Below are 27,546 nucleotides of genomic sequence, written 5' to 3'. Positions count from 1 at the left end.
TAAAGTTGAAAATGTCCACAATGGGATGGAACCATTACGTTTTCCCCAGATTCTTTCTTGTGAATAAGAGCAATTAATCTTGAACCTTACATCTCTCACAAAGGGACTGAACATATCTTTCTGATATACACATCCTGTCACTGCTGTGAAATTGTAGACTTGGTTTTCATCAACCAAAATAATGCATGTTTTCGTATCTACAAAATTTCTGCAGTAATGGTTGATTAGCATTTCTATTTGAAGGTGCTTTCTTACTTTGGTTTCTACACATTTACCTAGATCAGTGGTTCCCAAACTTTTTCAAACCATGATCCTGTTTTTTCGAACGGCAAACTTTTGCGACCCACCTAGCTTTAATGGACATGAAGCAGGTGGCTTTTTTTTATCTAGCTAAAGGCATCGTGTGGTGGCACACTGTCATTTACCGACAGCATATTTTCCATTGAAATAGGCAGTACATTTGCGATCATACAGTTTGTGATAAAACTATATTTCATACAAATGGTAATGTGTGTAAAGCAAATTTCACTGTATATTTATCATTTGTGTACCACCAAGCAAAGGGTTTAATCCTATTAAAATCTTTGTTTCCATCATACTTCAGAATTACAGAAAGTCTTAATTTTTGCTTTCCTAACTACTGAATGTGTACAGTTCAGTAGCAGTAATTTTAGTTTTTTTAGTTTTTTTTTTTGCAAAAACGACATTTTACAGCCTTTTCTTTCAAAAACCTGTAAGCCAGAAAGATTGTCACATAATTCAATTTATTTTCCTTCCACTGAATTCAAAGTGAGACCAGTTTGTGAACCGATTCCCATGTTTGAAAAAGCCACAATTTTTCAAAAGACAGGTGAAGTCTGTATTTGAAGCTCGGTCAATAAATGTGACTAGATACATACTAAATTTAAAGCCATCTTTATTTATTGCTTTAACTTTTGCGACCCACCAAAAATCGGCTGATAACCCACCTTTGCGTCATGATGCACAGTTTGGGAAACGCTGACCTACATACGTATTTGTATCTCCAGTGGGGAAAAACTGTGTCCCTACAAGCTTCAATTTTACTTTTACACCCCTTGTGTCACTGAACACAAGACCTTACTGACGATATTACAACAAGGCCAAAGACCCAAGAAAAGAACATGTGTACTATGATGAACTGCAAATCCCGGTCTTAGTTTGTCCCACTTGTTTGAGACTGCGAGTGTGACTTATGAGACATCAGGCCATACAATGGAGGTAGATTATGAGGATTTGTCACATCTTCCCCTTCAGGGACCTGTCAATAACTCGAAAAGAAATTCCTCATAAATATCCTAGATTAATGAGCCGTCTGGGCCAGACATTCTTTGTTCACCGTCCTTCTGGACAAATATACAGAATCTTGGAAAACCGTGGACAAATCCTCCATTAAATAAAGGAAGGTAAATTGTCTGCCCAGAACCAGCACTTCTGAGCCTGATAACGTGGTGCTTGGATCCGAACACTTGGGATTTGAAGGCAACAGTTTAATTCTACACACTACCAACAATGCTTTACAAGGAAGCCTTTCTGAAAATGAAATTGTGTATGTGGTGGAAGCTTAAGTGAACCCTTGCTCGTCAGTTGAACAAAGCCCTGTTCAAATTATTGGGATTCTTGTTTGAGTCCATGAACAAAACTGGTCTTAACCTTTGTCTCCTGGAACATTACTTATGTTCTTGCAATGGTATATGTTCTAGTACAGATCTGAATATCATTTCACATAAACTAAGCACCGTCAGAGAACCTCTTCTCCAACAGATGTCACATAAATTAGCTCAAGCAGTTTTGCAGCATAGATGTATTCTAGATTCACATGCTGTGCTTATTTCGCCATCTAGTGGTTGGAGTCTGAAAGTGCTTTTGTTTAGTTTTCTTTTTTAGGTTTTGCCTTAGCCATGCGTACGAAGTACGCATGCGCTAGCAAAACCTCTTGATTTCTATCTGGGCTGATGACCCGCCTCTGCCTATCATTGGCTAGCTCCATAAATGGAGGCTAGCCATTGGGAGGCAGAGGCTGTCAATCGCGTTTTCTCTCAAACGCGATTCGGGGGCGTTTCTGGTGCTTTTTTTAAGCCCCGCCCCTTTGTCCCGGGCCGCGCTGCGATTGGCTGCCGGCCCGGGACACCCCCGTGACGTCATTCCCGGGCCGCGCTGTGATTGGCTGCCGGCCCGGAACCTGACTTGTTATTGTTTAGGTTGCCACCCTTCCCGACCTCGGATGAATTTCGCCTTTGTAAACAGTCAGAAACAGTCAGAAAAGGCCAGTAAGTGCCATGACTGATAGATTTGTAGTCCAGTTATCAGTTGAAGCAGAGAGCTTAATTTACCCTGTACGTAGACCCCCTTGACGACGCCATATTGGGCACACAGGTTAAATGGCATGAGAAGAATGTTTGTTAGCCACAGTCCGGGTGCCTCTTGCATTTGAAGTCCATAGCTAAATGCCAAAAGGATCATCGTGAAATCAGATGGCCCATATCTGGGATGCAATACGTCACAGATTCTTTCCTGATAAATCTGTATCGCCCAATGTCCCGCCTCTGCAGGTGTGTTCTGGGAACCTGGCAGCACCCTTCTTTCCAAGACGGGCCGGTCGAGCGAGATCTGAGTCAGGGCTCCGCCACAGGGAGGAGGCTCTCCCCTCACACACCTAAAATGAACCTGGGGCACCCGAGACACACTCGCATGATGTCCCAGAAAGGCCACATCGGAACCCCTCTGGAAACCTTCGCCTGCACAGACAGGTTGTAAAACCGGCAGCGAGGTGCACTTTGTACGAAGCCGGCCCCGCCCTTCTCGCCCTACCTAGCGCGCTCTTTTTATTTTCATTTTTTAATACTTTGCAAGTTGCTGCTAAAAGACAAGTTACAGTTAAGCAGTGACAGGGTTGGAGATAAGAAAAAAAAGCTGTCACGTGACCTGCAAGCAGCAGGAAAGAGCAGCAGCCACCAGGGTGAAGGTGCAGCAACAGCCACCAAGGCAGGGGGTCAAGGGAACAACAGCGTTTTCGCCCATCCCTCTTCACAGGATACCGCAAATCCTCCGCAGGGGTGTTGCCTTTGTGTTTCGTTCTAGTTGGCTTTGCACTTGTCGGATGGGGCGATCCCGGCACCAGCCGCTCTGAGGGATGAAGCAGCAAAAACAGAAACCACACGCACCCAGGTGAACTCGTTTGCTTGGCAGCGCTTCCAGAGCTCCCGACCGCCGCCGCAATGTCTCTGAGCCGCAGGAACTGGTCTGCCCTCTCCAGGTGAGAGACCCGCTGTTAATGCTTAACTCTTGCGGACCACCTCCTCTTCGTCTTGGACGAGCCCGGGGGCATGGTATGGAGGTGGCGGCAGGTGGATTATATAGGGGGGGGGAGGGGGAGGGCGGGGGTGGCATTGTTGATAGCAGCGCCGAACGTGTGCAGGTCATTTACCCAGAAAAAACGAAAATAGTTCATTTTTGAGACGATGTGCGGCTCACAAGTTTTATGCTTTGCTGTTTCTATATGTCAGAGAACTTCCAAAGTTTAATGTATAAGGGCGTGTGTTGTGCACGGGAGAGGCGGTAGCTCCACGCATGAATGAACTGTTTGTGTTCGGATTTATTTATGTGGAGCAGCCCTGAGACTGCTTAACGATCTGGGCATGGGGCTTGTTTCAGTGAACGGAAACAAGGACAGGCAGAAGGCGAACAGTGCAACGAAGCAAAGCAGTGCATCTGCTATACAGCACAACGAGGCCTGGTAATTCAATGCGTGCCTGGAGTAACCAATGCGTGCCTGGAGTAACCAATGCGTGCCTGGAGTAACCAATGCGTGCCTGGAGTAATCAATGCGTGCCTGGAGTAATCAATGCGTGCCTGGAGTAATCAATGTGTGCCTGGAGTAATCAATGTGCGCCTGGAGTAATCAATGCGTGCCTAGAGTAATCAATGTGCGCCTGGAGTAATCAGTGTGTACTTAGAGTAATCAAATCGCTCCTGAAGTAATCAATGGGCGCCTGGATTAACCAGTGCGTGCCTAGTGTAATCAATGTGTGCCTGGAGTAATCAATGTGTGCCTGGAGTAATCAATGTGTGCCTGGAGTAATCAATGTGTGCCTAGAGTAATCAATGTGTGCCTGGAGTAATCAGTGCGTACCTAGAGTAATCAAATCGCTCCTGAAGTAATCAATGGGCGCCTGGATTAATCAGTGCGTGCCTAGTGTAATCAATGTGTGTCTAGAGTAATTAATGTGTGCCTGGATTAATCAATGGGTGCCTGGAGTAATCAATGTGTGCCTAGAGTAATCAATGTGTGCCTGGAGTAATCAGTGTGTACCTAGAGTAATCAAATTGCGCCTGTAGTAATCAATGTGTGCTTAGAGTAATCAAATTGTGCCTGGAGTAATCAATGCGTGCTTAGAGTAAACAATGTGTGCCTGGAGTAATCAATGTGTGCTTGTTCAAGTGGTGGCCATGGGAGGCCAAGGTGATAGTTGAACATTCGAAGTGAAGGAGATGGCTTTTGAGGCACATTTGAAGGTCCTCTGGGAGAAAGCAGATGTTTAATCGTGGGAGGTATGGCAGAGGTGAGGTACCTACGGTGCTTTTGTCGAGCGCACTCTATAAACCGATCAACACCCGTGTTTTTGCTCACTGCAGTCCATGGTAGCCTTGGGGAGGATGTATGTGTTACAATTGGAGCATTTCAATCACTTTCCGAAGTGGAAGAAGATGGAATCTAAATGAGTATTGAAAAGATTTAATGCAGCAAAATAAAATTGGTGGAAAAGTCCGAGATCACACCACTTCTCCAGGGAGAGGTCACTCACAAGGGCAGCATGTGACTGGTCTCTTATCACCAGAGCCATGCTGATTGCCTGACTGCACCTGCACTGCAGGGGAAACAGATTCTTAGAAATCCTTGGGGAGATGCACAGAAATGACTGTGGCTCAAGAGGAGAGGTGGAGGCATGCAGTCAGGTGCATATCTTGACTGGGTCATTTCTTCTCTCCCTTGAGGAATACAGTGACCTTTGAGGTGACATGTCTATTGGTCATCGGCTCACCAGCAGGCAAAATAATCTCTGATCTATATTTCAAGCAAACTGTTCTTGTAATGTTCTGTCTTCCTCCCACTGTTCTTCTGCTCTATCTCTCAGGCTGCATTCTGTCACTTGTTGCTCATTTTACCAGTTGTATCAGGTATTTCCTTTGCTCTACGTGTCTCCCAAAACTCCTTAGTTGCCTCTCAAACTTTTCGCTCTTTTTGAATTACTTCCCAGTTCTCACTAGTGCCACTTTCATTCCCCCTTTCTCTATTATTCTTCTCGGAGGTGTCTAATCTCTTGTTTTCTCTCTAGCTTCTCATCTTAATTCCCCTCTGGCTTTGCTCCTCTTTGTACGTCTAGTTACCTTTCCCTCACTATAACACGCAGTCCAACTTCTCTCTGGAGAGTCTTTGTTTGTCATCATTAACTGTTTTATTATTTCTTTCTTGCTCAATGACTTTTTTTTTTATCAAAACAATATCTCATATCTGCTAAATTTTTCTCTCTCTTACCCTCTCTTTCTTGTCCTCCCTTGTAACTGTGGCTCTAGCTCCTTCCATCTTCTTCCTACCTTACGATTTTTACAATATGTCATTTCCTCTGTCTAACATGGAATTCTTTCTACCTCTTTCTGATGTTTTCCTTACTTTGCAAATTTGGTTGCAGTGCTTCTTACTCTCCTGTTTGTGGATTGAGTATTCCCTCCATGATCACGCCCATCGTTGCCAGATCTCTGATTTATTCTTATCAAGTAGAGCTGCTTCCCTGCCCCCTCGGTTTTGTGTTCCTCTGTTGCCTGCTTGCGACCCGGTTTTGTGTGTGCCTCTGTTGCCTGCTTGTGACCTGGTTTTGTGTGTGCCTCTGTTCCCTTCTTGTGATCCAGTTTTTTTGTGTGGGTGTGGGTGCAAATGCAATAGGTGTCGCATTTGCGAGAGATTAGGCTATTGGCTTTGTAAATGACATGGCTTTGATATCCTAAATAAATGGCAAACACATAAATAAAAATGTTGTCATTTACAAAGCCAATAGCTTTAACTTTTCCAAAGGCGAAACCGTTGCATTGTAAATGCTTGTTTTTTTTTGTGTTGGGAGATTGAAGACGGGTCATGGATGTCAGACACCTAAACAAATATATAAGGGAACAGCCCTTCAGGATGCTGTCTTTGCACAAGATCCTATTGATGAAAAACAAGGAAGATTTCATGACGTCTCTCGATCTCTTGGACTCGCACTTTTATATTCCCATTCACATCAAACATAACCGGTTTCTGGGCTTTGAGGTGGCAGGGTGCAACTATTAATTCAAAGTCCTTCCCTCTGGCCTTCGGGCGACTCTCCGGTCTTTCACGAAGTGCATGGCACCACTAGCGGCTTTCTTTAGGAAAGAGGATCATCGGGAATTCCCCAATCTGGACAACTGGTTTGTCAAGGGTCCCACATTCCACTCTGCAAAAAGATTGACATTAGCTTCTTGACAGCTCTTGGAGTCTCTGGGGGCTTCAACGCAATGTAGAAAAGTAATCTCTCATTCCAGCCCAATTGCTGTTGTTTCTTGGAGCCGTTTTAGACACCAGGGTCGCAAAAGCGTTCCAGACGACAGAATGGTGGGACAAAATATTAGACAGTGGCTCTACTACAAAAAAGAAAGTGCACTTCTGTGAAGATGTACAAATCCATACTGGGGATGCTATCCTTGTGCTTACCATTAATTTCAAATTTTCGCCTATATAAGAGGCCTTTACAGGAACAGCTGGATGCACAGTGGATTTTGCACAGTGGATTCAAATCCACTGTTTGTTTGAGGATGTCCTAGTCCTCACCTCTACGATGAAGCAAGGTTTGTCATGGTGGGTAAAAGAGGAATATATATCTCCAGTTCTCTCCGAGGCGACACGTTCCAGTTTCATAATGACAACGCATACTTCATTGGACTGCTGGGGATTGCATCTCCAGGAACTGGAAATGCATGGAAAGTGGTCTGTTTAAGAGGCGCAAATAAACATCTCCCTGCAGGTGTAGCATGTCCCGGGCATAGACAACATATGGGCGGATTCTTTCAGCAGAACAAACACACAGTTCCATCAATGGGAACTAGACCACACACAATTGCCCAATGTCTTTAAAAAATGGGGTACTTCGAACCTAGACCTATTTGCTACACTAAACAGAAAATGCAAGAGGTTTGCAGTAGGTTCACTCAAAAAGGGTCCTAGGGAAATGCTCATCCGATACAGTGAATAGGAATGTTTGCTCATGCTTTTCCCTCTCATCCCCAGAGGGATTTGCAAGATGACGAGAGAGCTATGTCATCTCATTCTCGTGGCCCTGGCATGGGCGAGACAGTTTTGGTACACTGAGTTTCTCCTGATGTCTGTGTCCCCTCCTAATTTTCTTTTGGCCGGTGTACAACCAGATCTCCATGAGAAGTGGGCAAATATTGCACCAACAAATAGTCTTTCAATTTGTCAGCATTGCACCTCGTGACCATGAGTGTGGATCTCTAGTTATTCGACAGAATGCAAATCTGCCCTGGAGCAGTCACAAGCCTTTTGCACAAATAAGCAAAAGACACACAATTGATGGACAGAATGCAGAACAAATCAAAACATTCACCCCCAGTCAAGAGAGATGGGTTAAATCCATCATTCTTTTGCTCACCATGCCATCCCAATTTAGACCTGGCCATATGCAAAACAGTCTTGACCCTATGCCTCATGGGAACAGTCCAGCACGAACTGTCAACCCAGGTCTTCCCTGGACTGGAAACCAGCATCCTAGGACCGGTATCTGGGTTTCACTCCTCTTCAGCCAGGATAGCTTGATTCCAGTGGCACAGTGAACCAGGACCCACGTCTGGGCATACCTGCGGCACTTAAGGCGAGAAAGCAAAAGACACAATTGATGGACGGAATGCAGAACAAGTCTAAACATTCACCCCCAGTTTAAAGATCTGGGTTAAATCCATCTTTTTTTCGCTCACCATGGCATCCCAGTTTAGACATCGCCATATGCAAATCAGTCTTGACCCTGTGCCTCATGGGAACAGTCCATCCCGAACTGCCAAGTCAGGTCCTCCCTGTACCAGAAACAAGCATCCTATGACCGGTTTCGGGGTTTCACCCCTCTTCAGCTATGGTGAGCAAAAGAATGATGGATTTGAGCCAGATCTCTTGACTGGGGGTGAATGTTTTGATTTGTTCTTCATTCCGTCCATCAAATGTGTCTCTTGCTTTCTCGCCCTAAGTGCCGCAGGTATGCCCAGACGTGGGACCTGGGCTCACTGTGCCACTGGAATCAAGCAATCCTGGCTGAATAGGGGTGAAACCCCGAAACCGGTCCTAGGATAATTGTTTCCGGTCCAGGGAGGGCCTGGCTTGGCAGTTCGGGCTGGACTGTTCCCATGAGGCACAGGGTCAAGACTGATTTGCATATGGCCAGGTCTAAACTGGGGTGGCATGGTGAGCAAAAGAATGATTGATTTAACCCAGATCTCTTGACTGGGAGTGAATGCTTTGATTTGTTCTGCATTCCGTCTTTCAATTGTGTGTCTTTTGCTTTTGCACAAATAAAGCATTTATAGAAAAATGGAAAAGATTGTCACAGGTGCACCAAGAAGGATCTTGTTCCCTTTTACTCTTCTCCAGAGCAGCTGGTGGCATGTCTCCTCCACTTGGCAAAGTCTGGCCTAGCACTCTCATCCATCAAAATGCACTTAGCAGCAATTTCCAGGTTTCGTAGAAAGTCTGAGGTAATATCGCTTTGGTCCACTAGACTGGTAAGGGAATTCATGAAGGGCCTTTTCAGGATTTTCCCTCCTGTAAAATCTCCTGCAGTTTCCTGGCAGTTAAATACAGTTCTCTCTCAGCTGATGAGACCACTTTTAACTCCCAACCATAAAGCAGATATCAAAGGGGAGAGGATGTAGCCTTATGGCTAGCGCAGTTGACCTCGAAGCTGGGGAACTGGGTTCGAGTCTCTGCAGCAACGCTCAACATCCTGTGATTCTGGGCAAATCACTTAATCTCCACGTGCCTAACAAGTGAATGTGTCCTCATGTGACGAAACTGGTGCTCTTGTAGGGCGCTCTGATACCCCATGTCTCGGGTCTAGTTTGCGCTATATAAAACTCAGCAAAAAAACAAACATCTCAAGGAAGACAGCTATTTTATTGGCCCTCACATCGGCCAGGAATAGTAATGAGATTCAGGCTTTTACAGTTACTGAGCCTTTTCTACAATTCAAAGAAGATAGGGCTGTAGAGAACGAAGGCAAAATTCATCCCTAAAGTTCCGACTTATTAACATTAATTTTAGCAATATACTTAGAGAAACCATCGCATGCTGCAGATGGAGCGTCCACTCTCTGGATGTTATGCATTGCTTAAAATTCTATCTTCACAGGACAAAACCTTTCAGAAAAACTGATCAGCTTCTCGTCTTTCACACTACCCAAAAAAGGCTATGCACTCTGAAGAAGCAGTATACCATGCTGTGTTTTGTCAGCAATAGCTTTTTGCCACTCAAAAGTAGGAAGATAGCTGTCACAAGGACTGCGGCACACTCAGCAAGACAGATGGCTACATCCACCGTCTTGTTTGCATGAATGTCGCTTCCTGACATCTGCAGGGCAGCAACGTGGTTGAATGCTCATACTTTCACAAAACACTATTGTTTGGATTCAGCATGGAAAGGAAATATTGCTGTCGGGCAGGCGGTATTGCAACACCTTTTTCAGTAAGGTACACTTTATTTATTATTTTCTTACTTTATAAAATGTTTTATAACCATGTCTTAATCATCTGTATTCTTGTTGAGTTATACATGATGGTAGTGTATCATATTCATGATTTAATTATAGTTATCTGTGCACTGTTGTTCTCCAGTATGGATATCTTTCATAGATTAACATGCAGCCCATCCACCTCCCAGTTTAGGCTCGACACTGGTATACCTTATAGAAACTTTTACATTTTCACACTTGTGCTTGAAATCTGAGGTATGATGGCTCTGCAAGAGAGAAGTGGTCTAGCCTTTGATTGGCTGGAGTATGGGTCTATTAAAATGATGTGAACTGGTTAACAATTTCACCTTCTTTCTCTGTTACCTAATGTCCTTTGTATTGTTCTGCTTGTTTAAAGTACTGTGGAACTCCCACCATAACGATAGGGAAGATTCAAGCATGTGAATCTATGAAAGAGATCAATAGTGGGGAACCACAGTGCACAGGTAAGTACATTGTTTGTTCTTTGTCATAGTTCTAACAAATCCAACCATGGCAAGTTGTTGGATTCCTTCTAACTACTATTTTGACACTTAAAAGTATCAGTTTAGCTCACTCCTTCCAAAAGTCCACCTTATTCAAGTTTAATAAAGCCTTCCTATCATCGCCTATCCGGATAATGCACTACAGTGGGGGGAAAACGAAATTGGCAGTTATTCCCTCACCAGGACATATACAAAATCTTTTATAATGCCTCTGCTCCCTACCCCTAGGGGAGACCTTAGGGGTGATTTCATCTATAAAGAAGTTAGATTAAGACTTTGGAAGTAACTTTAATTCCAAGGTCTAATTTCCATATAAATTTAATTTAAAAGCAGCCTGCAAAGCAGGGCTGACTTTTAAAATGACAGCAGTCCACACAGAAGTGTACACTTAATTGACTTAAATCTGCTGGGCCTTTAAACCTACCCGCCTTAGCATATACTAGCGACTTACAGGTAGGTTGTTAGTACCAATGTGTAATTACAACTAATTACCATGTACCTTTTAAAAGTGATGGGGGACACTGCAAAATAGTTTCTTATGATATGACTCATTAGGACGGTGACAACAAGTCCACAATGCCCAAATAAGCGCCCTCTTTTTAGTTCCTTTTTCCATCAGTGTTCTGAGTTGCTTTTTGGCCAGATACTTCGAAGAAAACTAACATTTGATATTGGGAGACACGGTTTCAAGCCATCTAAGAGTGGGAAGCGAAGCTGTATGTGGCGAAACACTTGCAGGCTCTGTGCAGATCCCGCTCCAAGTCAAAAATGAAGACCAACTCTTGCTCCTAAAGTCATTCGCAAAACAGATCTTTTTTTACAGTCAGTCTTCATGTATATCGAAGATGAAACAGATGTCCAAGCAGGATGCTGCCCTTTTATCATCACTCTCCATAGGAAGCGCATGGGTGTTATGGTGCCACACGGTCAAATTACACCACAAAGCTGATTACATCCCTGGTCCCGATTGATCCAAAGTTCCTGAGTTCATATGCCAGATCTGTGCTGATGGAGGACTTTATAGCTGCCATTGTGCACACTTTTGACTTGCTTCCAGCTCTCTGGTGTGCCTTTGGGCCACAAGGGTCTGCATGGACTCCCATTCATGTTAGTGTCAGCAGGTTTGCCCTGGATCAACCCTAGTTCTCAAGTGTCGTTAAAGGCAGACGATAAAAAATCGAATCTGCAGCTTCACCACCGAGGCCAGATCTAGGTCTTGATGTGCTGCAGCATTTACTGAATCCATCTGACTCAGACATGCTCCCACAGTCTGTCACTAACGTTGCATCAACTTTTGGGCTCTTCACTCTGACCAGAACCAGTCTTATGCAGACAACAGTGGTGGAGATGGAAGAGTTTTACTCGCCATGTGATTACTCGCACATGGCAGGGAGCTAGCTTCCTTACCTGATACTGAGTTGGCTCACCCTGTAGGCCACCAACAGAGGAAAGCATTTAATTTTCTACAATGATCAGGAAAGCTACTGAGTCCTAGACCTCCACTTCCTTACTGGGGAAGTGACCAGAAATATATTGAGGTACTACAGCCTATCCAGGCACAGACCAGGCCTCTTCTGCCCTGCAAAGAAGCCCTTACTGACAAACTGATGTGCACCTTAGCTAAAACATGCTCTGGTTTCCAGTCAACCAACGGGTCACCCACCACCATGGACCTGCTCCAGGTGACCTGAACATTTTAACACAGCATCTAACCCCTGAAAGTAGTGCAGGCATCTGCCAATATAGTGGTCCTTGATGCCTTTTCAACCACGCCTCCTGAGAAGGAGTTAAAATAAAAAGCATATGTTCTCCTCAGCCAGCCTCTTTGTCTGTTAACACAAGCGTTTTGCCAGGTCGCTACACACATGCACGGTGAGATCCTACCTGTAAGCCAAGAAAAATGATGGGCTTCCTTAGCCCAAACTATTCAAGATGGTTGGAAAAGGCCATATCTGCTGTGGAGTGGACACCATGTACTGTCTTGATAGGGGTATGTCAACCAGCATGGTGCTTCAACGCCATGCCTGGATGAGGCCCACTGGCTTCTCCAGAGATGTCAGGTGGTCTTGATGGACCTGCCTTTTGACTGCTCCCGCCTGTTTGGTGAGTACTTATTCGGCCCTAGAGTGTTTTAAGGGGAGCTGGACCGTGGCACACTCTTTGGCCTTCCAGCTCACATTAGGCAATCCCCCACACCTCAATGTTGTAGTTTTTTGGGATATGCCTGGGGCTTGGCGTATGAAAAATGCTAGGCTCCACCACCTACGCAACAGGCGTCCCAACCATTTGGGATTGAGGTCATGGGCCTACTGACAATGACCCGGGAACCATGAGTGCAGGACCAGTGTTTATCTCAGTCTTCCACCCCTCCGGCCACAGCCTCTTAAGTCCCTATAGTACACCCTTACCAGTGCACAGCCATCTTGAAGGGGCCATCATCAGCCACTTCCTGCGGGGCTGGCAGTCCATAACATCTGACAAATTCGACCAACTTCCTCTGCCCCCATCAGACTACTCCTCAGAAGGCAAAGTATCTGTCAGGTGCCTTGTAATACACAGTTGACCAAAGGAGCCATAGAGAGGGTGCCAGCCTCAGAATTGGGCACTGGGTGCTATTCCGCTTTATTCCTTGTGCTGAAGAACGTTGGAGTCCTCTTTCCTATCCTAGGTCTGCACCCTCTCTACTTCCTGTGCAAGGACATTCAAAATAGTCACTCTGGCCCAAGTTCTCTTTGCACTGGATCCCAGTCCTGTAGACTGGATTGTGGCAGATATTTAAGTTGCCTATTTTCACACACTCTTCTTGCGGACCCACAGACGCTACCTGTGATTATGGTGGGCCATGAGCACTTTGCTTGCTGTGCTCACTTTTGGGCTAACCAGTGCTCCTTGGCTGTTCACAAAGGTGGTTGCGGTGAACACTGCCTTTGGGGTTGGGGTACCTGTCTTTCCCTAGCTTGACGACTGACTCGTGAATGTGGGTTCGCCTCAGTCGCTGACCACCTATAGACAACAGCGAACCTCTTGACATCATTGGGGTTTTGCAGTCAACCTGCCTGTCACATCTTACTCCTTCAGAAAGGCTCATCTTCAAAAGAGTCATTCTGAATGATTTGCTTTAGAATCTTTCCTCTGGACTAACAAGTCCAGGCCATTCAAGCTATGACCCTGATGTTTCAGTCTCTATCTGGTGCTTAACTTGAGCAGGTTGTTTCTTGGTGCCTGGTACTGGCACTTAATTGCCAACACTGACACTTATGACAGCCTGCCTCGTGGTGGCACTATTTGTCCTATTTAACAATGAGCACAACAGTTGTTTATTAATTCAATATACATTAAACAATGACAATTACCTCCCACCCAAGCCATTCATATAGCTTTGATGGCCTGAAATAGCCTGAGTTTAGTGGTTAGTAGTTGTGGTGTTACTGTCATTGTCAGTGCTAGCAGATGCAATGGGTGATGCAGGCTGCAGTTGCCTCCCGACGAGAGTTCTGACGCTTATTTTTCTACAAAATTTGCACTGCCTGGAACTGGGTGAGGATGGCACTGAGGCTTCTTTGCTAGCTATCCTCCATCCTGCTCACTGGTTATGCCAAATGGCTCATGTAAGCTTTGCAGTGGAACCTGAAATGTCAGTGGGTGGCTACAAGGAAACTTGTCGGATTCCATCTAGATGTTGGAGGCTGCAAAAGACCTGTAGTTGAAGCTGCTCAACTACACCTGGGCCAGTTGGAGACCCCTCTACCTACCTCACCAGCAGTTGACCGCATTGATGGATATGTTGCTACTGGGATGGGAAGATCTGAGGCAGGTGGAGATCAGTGTACTTTGGTCTCCAACGGAGATCCACATTTACATCAATTTCATGGAGTTGTGTGCATTTGCTTTGTTTTGAATGCTTTTTGCCCTCCAAGGGACTGCTGGTGCAGGTTCTCACAGACAAAATGACAATGTGATAATGCAATAAGCAAGGCACCAGGCATCCGGAAGATGGCTGAATTGTCAGGGGATTTCCCTGGTGGTACACCATCTGGTAGGATCTTTAAACGCAAGGTTGGACTAACTCAGCCCACGACACCTAGCAGTACACAAATTGTGGTTACACCCAGAGGTGGCTTAGGGCATCTTCCAACAATAGGGAGAACACAGACTCCATTTCTTTGCCACTGCAGAGAATGCACAATGTCAACACTTCTGCTAAATAAAAATCCCAAGAAGTCTTGCTTTCTGATATTCATTTGTCTAGCATGGAGCACATAGCTCTTGTTTGCAATCCTGCCACTACTTGTACTTCCCTGAGTTCTGAAGATCAGAAATGACCGGACCCAAGTCATTTTAGTAGCTCTGGGCTGGGCCAGGTGTGTGTGGTACCCGGAACTTCGTGGCTTGAGCACCTGTCCTCCGATTAGGCTTCTACTCCGGGAGGACACAGTCTCAGCAGCAGAGCAGGGTCTAACACCCTACCCTGCACAACGTACACCTCATTCGTAGAGATTGAGTGGCATCAGTTGATCCTGTTCGATCTTCCTCCAGAGGTTGTCATTTTGGCAGCCAGTCGTCCTTCAAATAGATTGTAAGAGGAGAACACCAAGACAACTTTCAACTGTGCCCAGAGCCAGACCTTGCTGGGCCAAAAACGAAGCAAACTCCACCACAACAGATGGTTTTGCCAGCAACTTGTCTAATTGGTATATACTACCACAAGGCTCAAACTTGTTCCTGCACTCTAAATGTCTATGCTTTTATACTCTTAAGAGATTCTTACTGGTCTGTTTCTCTGCCCATTGATTTGTGTGCAGCGAATCTCAGCAGAAGTAAAAGGTTTAGTATATATTTGAATGGAAAACCTTCATAAAGGTAGTGTAGAAGTGAACAGTTGCCCAAAAACCATCTCATCGATATGTTGGGTCCGTTTGAAGGCCAGCCAGTTGTTAATAACTAGAAAATGGGAAGTGTGATGAGAGACTTTGTCCAGCATTCTAGCCCCTTCAGAGCGACGTAGAACATGCATCGCTAAAAACTGAGTTCTGCTCTTCCACAAGGAAACTTGAAACAGTGCATTTAGAGTATGGGAGAAGTAGGTGGGGATGTGGTACTAGTAGTTGAAGCCGTTTCAATTTTGAGCCATTTTTGCAGTGGCACAACTCCTCATTAGGGACCGTGGGAGTGAGGACAAGTGAAAGAGAGATGCAAAGTGACTCCGTCCTGTACAGAGTGGCAGAAATATATGAAACCATGTGATTCAGTCTTGAACTCTGAATCCCAGAGCATGTGCCAACCAGCCAGTGTGCGGCATGATTTGAACCAATTGACTTTCAGGCTTGAAATTATGGTCATGCTTTCAAGAAACTGAATCGCTTGAGGGAATTTTAAATTGGCATGCCTGCTTATGTAGATGACCAAGTCACCCGCTTTTGAGATTCCTCCCTCAGTCCTGGCTTCCCACTGAAAGCCCTGAATCCCCTGACTGTTCTCAGTACCCAGGTTAAAGGGTCAGTGTCGAGGCTAATGAGCAATAAAGAAACGTTAGCACCCTTCGCTGGCGCCTTGTACGATAGTGCATGAGAGCGGAATTCCAATAATATGCATCCTGTCTGTTGGCTGAGAGTAAAGAAAGCTGAACCACAGAAGAAATTGAGATCCAATACCTGTTCTTGCGAGATCAGTGAAGTTATTCACAGCTGATTGTCAGAAGTGTTCCCGTTTGGTGAGGAAAAGCAAGTGCATGTTAATGTCTGATTTTTATCACTACTAGACCTGCCAGGTATGTACCCCTCAGCGTGGACTAAGCACTGGATACATTAAAGGTAGTGGTTTGGCAAGGAGCTTGACATGTTTCATGGCCTCTACATTGGAGATGTGGGCCAAAAGTCTGTGATCAAAGGTTTACCTGGCTTTCGAGAAGCTTGATGAATGCCTGTGTAGTGTCAGTTCCTGCATCTTCAGTGAACATGTTGTCCACCGGTGGACGAGTGAAGGCGCTGCACCAGCGAGCCTCGGGCTAACTACAGTAGTAGGGGCAAGAACCGCAATAGTGACACTAAAGAAAAGGAGGTCACCGGTATGCTTAGAGTGAGCACCCAAGCGGTTTACACACAAATATGAAGGAACAATAGAGTGGTGGGACTGACCCACGACCTGAAGAAATTGCCCTTAAATCTACCGGCAATGAAACATGTTGGCCCTCTATGACACAAGGAGGCAACAGAGTGTCCTTTTAATGTGAGCAAACCCACAGCAGAGAATAAAGGTGGCTAGCTAGTGGTGGTTGTGGCTCGTTTTTAACACATAAAGGAGTCCCCAGACGAGAGGATCTTCTTTATGGGGTCAGTCTTAGTGTTCACAGTACCACTTTAGTACATGCAATCAGTATACTCACCACTGATACTATTGCGCATGTGCACTTTGTTCTCACTATTATACATTGTTTGTTAAATTTTTCTTTCATGGTCTGGATGTGCTGATGAGAACCTGAGTCCACTGGTGAGTACCAACCAGTTAGACTCCCATGGTGTTGTTTCGGTGAGGCACTCCATACAACTTCTCACACATTTTCTATCACCATTTGGGATTCACTGGCACTATTAATTTTTCTGATCAGTCCACGTAGGGTGGCACACCTTGGGAAGAAGTTTTTAAGTATTTTTCATATAGAACCAGAGACCTATTCAGACAGATATTGGAAAATACACCACTTTTACTGCACATAATATTATGGCAGTCATCGATTGATATTAGGTCTACGTGTAGCGGTTCTAGTTTTTAGGCCAGGTCCACAATTGTGTTTTGGTTCTAATGAGTGGGGGGCTGACCTGGTCTATACTAATACCCCTCGGACTCCTTAAGGAATTGAGAGCTAGTAGATTGTGGGCCAACAACTATAACACAGGAATTTGGAAAATTAACCGATTAGTCCAATAACGTGGCAGTTCAAACATTGGTCTGAAGTAAACCTGTCCGTACTAAAGGCATATTGAACATCATTCAACATGTTGTTCTTGTAAGACCATTCTAAAAGCCTGTTGAGGATATCCCTCCCTGTGACCTTCACTACTGCTTCTATTAACTGCTTCTATGCTGAGCTTTTTCCCGCTGTACGCTGGAAAATGAAAAAACCCATTGTTCATGACGAGCTCACCTTGTCATGAGTGTACCAGAGGTACACCTCATGACGAGCTGAGCTCGTCATGAGCATCAAACGGGTTAATGAGATGGGGTTGTAACATGAACTTGAAATTATGATTCATTTTCCTCAGAGGTTAGAAGAGTGATTTTTTTTTTTTTGTGACCCACGAGGCGTTCAGCCTCCATTTACTGCCTCTCCTGACTGACTGATGGCCCAATGATCATCAGTGAGAAGTGGTTAGAAATGCCATAGAGGGTAAGCCTAATTGCCACGGCGGGACTCCTCTGCAGTAAGAAATAGTAGTCCACTTGTGTCGAAATTATGGGCACCAGAAAAGGAATATGACATGGACGTGGGGCATAAAAATCAGCAAGCGTCTGAACCATAAAGGAACATGAAACCCATCTAGAAGTGTCTCCTGTCATAGATGTGGGGGGAGATTTTAGCTCCCGTAATGGCACTCCCCTCTTGATACTGTCATGGATGCCATTGACGTTTTAAAGTGGCAATTGAAGGGGTGTGTTTCCATTACATTCTAGCCAAGGGCAATCGGTGTGGGAATTGGATCATTAAGTAGGTTCACAAGTAGGCCCATTGGTGGAAATGTGCCATCTAAAAATGCAATGCTTCTGTTGAGAAAATATGCAGAAAGACCGCAAAACATGTAATAAAAAATCTGTAACCTGCCCCCAACAAGTGCTGCTAAAGTATGTCCCCCCCCCCCTCCCCCACCCAGAAGCCCACTGAATTAGAAAAATCAGGTGCACCATAAATTCCTTTGTGTGGCGCGATGTGATCATGATGCAACCCATGCCAATAATCCCACTAGGAGGAGGATAATATGAAGACAAACATAATAGATGGCATCTGAGTAGGGAATAGTTCTTAGGACTGTTGGACCATAGCACTGTGTGGATCCTTCAAGGTACAGAGATTTTCGAAGTAGTAGAAAGATACTTTTGATTATGACCCTCCCACCACCACCTCTTTACCGAAAGTAAGAGTAAGCAATTCATACTTTTCAATAGAAAATTGAATCTCTAATGGGAGCATGGCATGAGCGTCGGATGTCTGCTTCTGTCTGCTGGATCATTCAGTTGACAAAAGTTGTTGCTGTTGAGGTAGCGTGGAATCGATTAGTAGAAGCCTAGATGAAGTCTCCAACGACTCGCCCAGCTTCAAGTGTCCCCTGATCTGAAGCAGCATCTTTTTTGCACTCCCAGGCCTTTTTTTTCATTTGAGATCTAATGAATTTCCTCAAATGCTGGACTCCGATCTAGGCTACTTATGCCAGCCCTGTGCGGAGTCTCTTTTTCATCCCATTCCCACACAGCCTCAGGAGCTTGAAAGGGGTATTTGGACTGAGTTTTGCTCCGGTATCGAAGCACATATTCCAACTCCATTTTGTGTTTGACTGCCTCAAGAGTTTCTTTGCATCTGCTCTATAATATGCAATAAAGTATAATAAAAATGTCCCACCTATCGTAACAAAGTTTTAATTCTTTTAAGGACACTTAGGAAAGGATTACGCTGTTTCATTGTTTTAGTAATATAGCAGCCATTACTTAAAACATTACCAGACTTCATTTCCCATAAACCTAAGGTGAAAAAGTCACGGTTTAACAATATAGCAATGTCAAGCCAGACGATTCCAGGACCCTTCTGTAGTCCCACATCGATGTTGCTGCCTCCTCTTTCTTACTGCAACTGCAGATGGAGAGTAGCATCCTTAATCCTGTTTCGACCCTTTAGATCCTAGGATCAAGTGAGAAAGTAAGCATGAAACGACACTGGTAAGTCTGCATAACACAAACTAACAATCGTGCACAAAATTGCCTCAGTCATAAACACTAAGAACATGAGGATTAAGGAGCTTAACATACTCACCTTAACTTAAGCATATCCCACTCAAGGGAGGAAAGACATGCGGGTGGGTTAAACCTCGGCTCCGTGTCCTTAATAGAATTGAAACTATCCATTGCAATAGCTAGGAAATTTTTCATTCTGTCAGGATTGGAGGCGAGGATTACGCTGGTTTAGAGCGTATCCACAACCTGTGAAGCAATATTAGGGACTGGTTAGAAGTAAAACCTTTTAAAAGTGGAATCAGATGACCAGTCTGCAGCATTGTTATGTTAATCCAGCTTGTAAAGCGCACGGTTACCCAGAGGTGTCCTGGCGCTGGTAGCATAATTCTTATGAGAGCACGGATGGGCCAGGAAAAATACGTGGCTGAGGGAGACCTTATAGGTTAAAGAGCCATGTTTTGAGTTGTTTCCTAAAAACAAGAAGATTAGTGGAGTTCCTCAGATTCCAAGGGAGGGTATTCCACACCTTGGCTGCGCCTGTTGTAAAAACTTCTGACCCTCCCCACGAGGCTTTCTTTGTGGGAGGTATATTCACCAGTTTGGCTCCTGATGAGCGTAGGGTTATCTTGGGGGTATACCATTTAAACTGGTTAGCCAAGAAGTCATTGAGAATATCCTCCACACTAGCCCTGAGGCAGAACGCCTTGGAAGCCATCGCCCCTCTGGCAAAATACCCCAAACATTTTAGTATCAATGCCAGCTTCTTGCATGGCCCACCGGACCCATCTGCCAATTGTAGGGCAAGAGACAGCTCTGAAAGTCTCGGTCACTAGAACAAAGTCTGCCACCTGACCTCGGAGCTGAGAGGCTTGTTATCATCAAAAATGGATGGAAGGCATAGCCCTGCTCCAGTTGCCGATTAGTGAACTTGACAAGTTTCCCCAGATCCAGTATAGATTTACCTTCTTTATGGACATGTTGGGATTGCTTAATGACCGAGATGGGCAGTATCCAGGAAATTAACGCTAAGGTAAAGCGAATGCAATATCCACAGGGCCAAGTTCAAGCAACGTTCCATGTTACAGAAGGGGACTAGTGGATGAGGACCTCTATTGCACGTGGGAGTGTCAGTGTGGAGCAGTTGGTGTTATTGTGACTAGACATTAGGGTGTGTCAGTAGCGGCTGCAGCAGCCCGTGAAGTAGGACGAGCCCATAGATTATCATCATGGCGTCCTGACCACTGAGCAAGATTATACTGTTTTGAGATATTGGACATTTTTAGTTGTACGATATTGTCTTACAAAAATCAAGCATTCTGAACTCTATTACATGCACAGAGTTCCGCAGGTATGACCCTTTCTAAAGTCTGAGCCCAGACATGAGTATCTCCACTTGTTAGGTGCGTCTCTTGAGGAAGCCAGTATAGTGGTAGAGTGCATCAGGTTGACAGTCGAGGGCTGGAGCTCTGAAGAGCATTCGCTGTCTTGGCCACTTTACTGCTCATCAGAAGATTGATTGAGCTCTGGAGCTATAATTTTTCTACCTACCATATGATTATTCTCTAAGCATCCCCCTTACCGCTCTGTGTCTTGGCTCACCTCCAATCATTGCCATCTGTTCCTTTCCCTCCCTCTTATCCGGCCCCAGTTAAAATGTTTGCAACTGTCGTGATGTGAGGATTCCACAGCTGCCTACAGCGGACCGGAATCTGCGATGGTGTATGATGCACAATAAAGAGTTCCTGTTACTGCGTGTCTGTAGTTTTAAACAGTAAACCTTGCATTCATTCATTCAGATATCTGGTACAGAACAAAGCAAGGCCTGTGGAGCAGCTCCACTTGCCAATAAGCAATCCACTGCACTGTGGAAAAATCCCTTCTCTGGGTAATTACTATAAGCAATAGGAACTGTGATAATTGTGTGTGTATAATTTAAAAGCTGAAAGCCCTGTGTAGAAAATGAACTAGGCCCTTAACTACTGTCATGCACTTTAATGCATCCTAGGAACTAACATCTGTTAACTTGCAGGAAGGCCAGGGCTGTATGTAAAATGACAAACTTTTAATTGAAGTTATGCCACACCTGTTCATTCCGCTGACCTACTTGATCGTATATCTGCATTCAGCTGTTAGGTTCTAACAGCACGGAGGGGCACTAGAATTGGCTTCTTTACTTGGTTTATATTACATAGTACATGTTTTTGAAAGAAAATGCAATTTTTTAATTAAAAAGACTTTAAAATATACTCTTTTCTCCCAAAGTCAGTTCAGTCTGTCGCATCAGAATTGTCACTCTAAGTTCTTTATTATTATTTTATTTTTTTAGGTAAGTGTAAGTATATATTCACTGCAGAGTAGAAATTGCTGTGACCAAAAGTTTCACAATATTTGGGAAGTGGGTGTAGGGGCTGTGTTGTAACGAAGAGTTGCCATATTTCACCCAACACCTTTCATTCGGTCATTCCAGCAGTATCTTTACTGCAGCTGTTTTTCACCCTTCTCCCACTTTTATAAAGATGCATCCAGAATGCAACCCCCAACTCTAGATGAAAGCTATATAGAGGTGTGTGTGTATGTGTGTCATGGCGGAGGAAGCAGTCTGTAATTCCTGTCTGTCCCTAAAATAATCAGCTGGTCTGGGCCAGTTGGACTGGATACAATGATGCAATATAATCATGGCCTTGTTTACTCTGTTCTACTGAGCTTTGTGTCTCCTTGGGTAATATTTGGATCCAATCCTTGGGCCTCTGCCCCAAAATAGGAATAAATGTGTGTGGGGCAAAGTATTAATGCAAAATGTATTCACCATACCTTATGGCTTCCATGGTATGTATGATGTTTATTATACTGGAAAAGCAAATAAACAGTTTATCAAAGTAAAAAAGATAGAACTAGTGATGCCGTCATCCCTGCTGAGTGTTTATGAACTCCTCCACTTCGATCCCAAATAAACTCCTACTCTGTGCCTATCTAGGAGTATGTAGTTAGAGGTCCTGGTTTACTCCTCTCTCGTGGCTGTCATCTTGTAGTTCCTCAGCCTGCCAGTAGTGTCACTACATTGCCTGACCCATGGCTGCCAGAGACCGAGGTTGTAGGAGATGTTAAAAAGTCTTCTTGATTGGCATGGACACCAGTCGAAACTGAATGGCCAGCTAAGCAACGGCTTGAGTAATGCTGCTACCCATCACTAGAAAACGAAATACAAAATGAATTCTGCAGTGCAAGGCGATGAGCCCCCCCCCCCCTCCCAAGAACTATACCTACACTCACGGCGCAGCTAGCCCCCAGGGCTTCCCTCAGCCATCGCCTACCATCTTGCTGCACCCCACAGGTCACAGCAATTCAAACTCTCATGGAGCAACTGCTGGCCCTCAATACGGACTGATGTCTGCCAAAGATCACATTGCTGAATACATGCCCCAATCAAACTTCTGCAAACCAAGAAAGAACTGTGTTCCTCTGTCATTCTGGTAATGTTATTTCAGTTCATGAGTGGCCCTTGTGCTATGTAATTGCAGAGGCACCAACATTCACTCTTTCATTGGTTTTAGGTTAGTATTGCAAAAACCATAAAGCTTTTTCAGTGAACGTGTATGGGGTTCTTTATAATAAAAAAAAAAATGGGTATGATACTCATCACTGAATGAGGTCATTTATTCATTCTCTAGCAAACTTCCCTGAAGTTCACATGAATCCTAAGGATAACATGAAGGCATTCTCCTGCTGAATGTCTGCACGCTAAATTTGATCTGTCGGCATCCGCATAATATGCCTGCTATGGCCGCCTCCCTGAAACCGATCCTCGCCCTCCAAACCACTCCATGATGGAAGGCCGAGTAGACTTTGTTGCAGTTAATGTTTGACCTCCTGATCACAGATGCTAATGGTGCAGATTTACCTCATTGTGCTATGCATGTGAAAAAAACAAATATCTGGCATCCTGTCTCCCTACCCAACCCCAGTGGTCCTTCCCGGCCATCAGCCCTGGGCTTGCTCCTTGCTCACTGCAATTTAATGTCGTCATTATGGAAAGAAAGCTCCAGGTCTGCACAGATCAGCAGCGAGATGTTGGTTAGCACTCTGGGAGCTGCGGAGCATTCAAACTTTTCCTGTGGGTCTGAAGAAACAAGAGGGGTAGGTAGAACGGACAGTGAAGTTGTACAGTGGAAAAAGGAACTTTACTTTTACTGGTCTCAATTCAGAGCAGTGACACATGGGGTTCAAATCTGGCGAGGGCTATCCACAGTAGCATAGTTCTAAAGCGTTTTGTCCAGTGACTCAATAGGAGCTCGTTAGAAATGAAGTTTTATCATGCAGCATCACGGTATGAACCTGGTTTTATTTTATTTATTACACAATCAACTAAGGATTGAACAAGGTTTTAAAAGATTTGGTATTCCTATCTAAAGGATGACACTGGGCTGGGTAGTCTGCAATGGACAATCAAGGGAAACTAGTATTAGGACATACTTGCCTTGTACATTACAAAAAAAACAACCTCACTGACCCCGCCAATATGATTTCCTTTTTTCATGTGGATCTCCAATCAAGCATACACTTGCAAGAGTTTCTCCGATGTCTTTGAAAAGGCCCTATCGACAGTTAATCCTAAATTAATGGCCATTGACTTGAGAATGCAAGAAATTGCTGATAGCACAAAAATCGATGTGGGTTTCTGCCTTTTCTCATTATGTATAATGGGGCTATAACCTGTTTCCATAAGGTTTTAAGTTCCAACAGTGCCTGTATCAAGTCTAAAATCTGCAAATGGGACATGTTGATCGCAGAAACATCACTTATTTAAGAAAAGTGTAATATATTCTGTGTAAGACTTTTAATATACAAGACTTTGCCTGCGTTTACTGGATATCTGTGCTGTGTGCACAACAGATTAACTGCTTTTGTAAGCTTTGTATCTAGATAAGAGCTCAAGTGCTGCCGACAACGTTTAAATGACTTGTATGATTTTCTTGCGTGAAAAAGTTTATAGTTACCACATTATACTTAATCATTGTGAATTGGCATTTTTACGTGTTTGTGGCAGGTGGTGTAAAACACAAAGTAGGCTTTTATTTCTGTTATATATTGGAAAATGAAGGTGATGTGATAGGTGGGTCCGTTTGTACATTTAGTAAACTTTTTGCTTAGTTTTTGACAAGTTTTATTTCTAATCTCATAGGTACAGATTCAGAGGATTCAGGAAAGGAGTCGAGATTTTCAGGCTACAGTGCGATTAATCAATCGAATGCCAAATCACCTGCTCTTATTTCAGCAATGAGTAATGGAGACCGGAGTATTCTAGAGGACCCTTTAAATCCTTCAAAGTTTCTGCCTGCACCTTTTATGTCTGCCTTACACTGTGTAATTCACAATGGTGCACCGAAACCTGAAGCAGCGGTAACTCCACCCTCATCTGCTGATGTTAAATCTTTCGGAACAATGGCTACTGGTCCCATTGCTAGGGACCCTGCAGCAGTTTCAACTCCAATTGCAGCTGATCCTGATAAACCTATTGATGTTTTGACTTTGCCAGTCCCATCGCCATTCTTGCCGCACACTGTCCCAACTGGTAATCCAGCAGTGCATTTATCAATTCAACGAATGGCGGTGCCATCACCTAAGGGAATTTCTGAGAGCTGTTCAGTTAACGGATCACATCAACTACCAGGAAACATGAACATTGCATTGCAAACATCTACCTTCATTCCAGCCCACAATCCAAGCAGTTTTTCCACTACCCCTCATGCCACATCGGATCCTGTTAAGAAGCCAGTGTCACAGATAGTAGGACCTAATCAACTATGTTCTCATGTGGAGGGAAACAATGGAACAATTCCTCCCCCAACCAATCTAAAGTTAGTTCTTCCAGCAGCTGGTCTTGCCCCAGCCTCACCAACGTCACCTTTTACATTGTCAGCAGCACCTCTTCCCACCAGTGTGCTGCCCTCTCAGAATACTGGTGTGTTAAATGTTACAGCCACTACTCCTTCTCAACCAATTGCATTTGGTCTCGGCCAGGTGCAGTCCACTGGTCCTCCTGCTGTTCCTACACATACACCAGGCCCTGGCCCGAGCCCAAGTCCAGCTTTAACCCACAGCACTGCACAGAGTGATAGCACGTCGTATATAAATGCTGTTGGAAATTCTAGCACGAATGGGACAATGCTTCCGCCACAACAAATGGCTTCAGGGACATGTGGATCTTGTGGTCGAAGATGCAGCTGTGGGACCAATGGAAGCCTTCATTATTTTTACCCCAGCCCAATGCCTGGACAAGTCTACAGAGTTCCACAGCTGTTCACTTTGCCATCGCTTTGTAATGGCAGCTACCTCAACCAAGCACCTCAAAGCAATGGGACACAGATTCCTTTTTTCTTGCCTCAGGCTCCATATGGTAATGGGTTGATGCACGATGCTGTGCTTGGAACCCAGACAAACTACAGTATGCAGCAAATGGCAGGGTTTCCCAGATATTATCCAATGTATCCAACCCCCAGTGTGGTAAGCAACACAAACGGTTCTGGGCCCAAAAAGAATGGTAGTGTTTCTTGTTATACTTGTGGTGGATCAGGCCACTATTCTCATGACTGTAAACAGCCATCCATGGATGCCAGCCAGCAAGGTAATCCTGAGAGTTCCCAAAGGACTTTTTGAGTGTAGTGTTTTCTTGTACCAGCGAGTACACGGTGACTGCATTGGAAGTGTGAAATATCTGTGAGCCTGTCAGTGTGTATTTGATATTGTGTGCACTGGAATGCCTGGAGAAAACCACAGCGAATCTGGTCATGTTTCATGTCACGTAAATTACACTTGTTACCATAAAATCTGCTGTCTAAATACCAGGTGAGACCATGTATGTGGGACCAAGAAGCCAAATTAAAACGATTTGCCCTGTTCTTTTAATGACCTTTACTATGTGTTATTTGGTACTGGGGCCATCATGTCTGCAAACCTTAGTCATGATGGCAAGAACAATTCCCAGAATCATTGGCCATCAATTGGTTTATTAAATAGCCTGTTTATCAGCTTTTTAAACGGTTCTTCAACTCTACCTTCCACATGATAAATCTAAGCAGTTCTTTTTCTTTGAAAATACTTTTGTGCCATTCTGAATATATATATATATATTTGTTTGTTTTAATGGACACTGTGGTCAGAAGACTTGACCAAAGTTTATTATGAGCCTAAATACAAAAATAAATTCAGGGTGAGATGTGCCTTTTTTTTTATTTAGAAAATTCATTTTTTGCTAATTTCTAGTGGTTTATTAAATTCCACAATAAGCACTGACTTAGATAGTTCTCTTTCCTGTTTTAAGCACTTATAGACTGCGGTACGAACCACCCACTCCCCTTTCCTATGTTGCTTTGGGTTTTGGAGATTAAAACAAGTAAACACATTTAATTAGGGAAGTAATCGGGACTACTGTTCCCTGCCTGGTTGTTTACGTTTTTATCTTCAGTTTCCTCTAATAAATCAAACTTGAGACAGTTCGAGATTAGCATTCTGTTAATCACTTTGCCAGTACTTCAAGCAGCTTTTTTTTCCTTTTTTTTTTTTTTTTCCTTTTTTTTTTTTTTTTTTTTTTTTTGGTAATGGCGCAGTTGAGATAGGTCTTGCGTGAAAGACTTGAGTTGCGCGGAGGATTTTAGGTAGTCATTGGTTAAGTGTCCTCACTTTCACTCGAGCACTGATCTCTTTGGAGAAACAGGCGCCTCATTGAAATTAAACGGCGAATCCTGCTTTCTGCTGTTTTCTCCCATTGCTGTTTAAACAGGTTCTCTCAATTGTGTGCATATACATTTTTGGCATGTGTTGTAAATAACTATACATTATTGCGTATGAGGAACAAGCAGATTTTAACAAAATCTTCTGATTCAATAGACTTGGAGCAGTTGCACAGGTTTTGCAATTGAGTTTAAAAATAGATCACTTTGAAAAGGAGGACATGCCTAACAGTGTCTGGATTTTTGACATGTTAGGGGAAGCCGCCAGCCTTTTACTGAAATTTTAGCTTTAGTCTCCCACAGAATGTGTATAGGGTGAAATGAACTGGTGTGAATGTTGTATTTAGAACTCTGCATATCTAGTTAACATTGGAAGACCGAGTGTTTTGAAACGTAATTGATGTCGTGGGGGGAAATGTTAGATTTGCCACTCTGGATTAAAGACGTCCTCCCACTCTGATAGTATTCAGTTGTATTTTGAACGTAAAATGGTTTATTTTATTCTAAGAAAAGTATGGTTTTTCTACAGAGGTTTACCAGTTAATGTGTGTATCCTACCTACTGAGTAGCAAAGTT

The 27,546-nt window shown here is 44.1% G+C and overlaps 1 protein-coding gene across 3 annotated transcripts in view; it reads left to right on the top strand.

Moving 5' to 3' along the window:
- ZCCHC2 (zinc finger CCHC-type containing 2) overlaps window positions 1-26,459 on the top strand; it is a 283,093-nt gene extending 256,634 nt beyond the window's left edge. For 2 of the 3 annotated variants that reach the window (XM_078687777.1, XM_078687774.1), the window contains one exon: window positions 24,423-26,037. In XM_078687777.1, the coding sequence (XP_078543903.1) occupies window positions 24,423-25,897 (1,475 nt within the window). In that variant the 3' untranslated portion in view covers window positions 25,898-26,037. Of the gene's footprint in view, window positions 1-24,422 lie in introns of all 3 variants that reach the window. The other variant, XM_078687775.1, reaches the window with a different exon arrangement.
- The last annotated feature ends 1,087 nt before the right edge of the window (window positions 26,460-27,546 follow it).

This window comes from Lissotriton helveticus, chromosome 4_1, assembly GCF_964261635.1.
Source record: "Lissotriton helveticus chromosome 4_1, aLisHel1.1, whole genome shotgun sequence".
NCBI lineage: Eukaryota > Metazoa > Chordata > Amphibia > Caudata > Salamandridae > Lissotriton > Lissotriton helveticus.
This window is presented reverse-complemented; position numbering and strand designations above follow the sequence as displayed.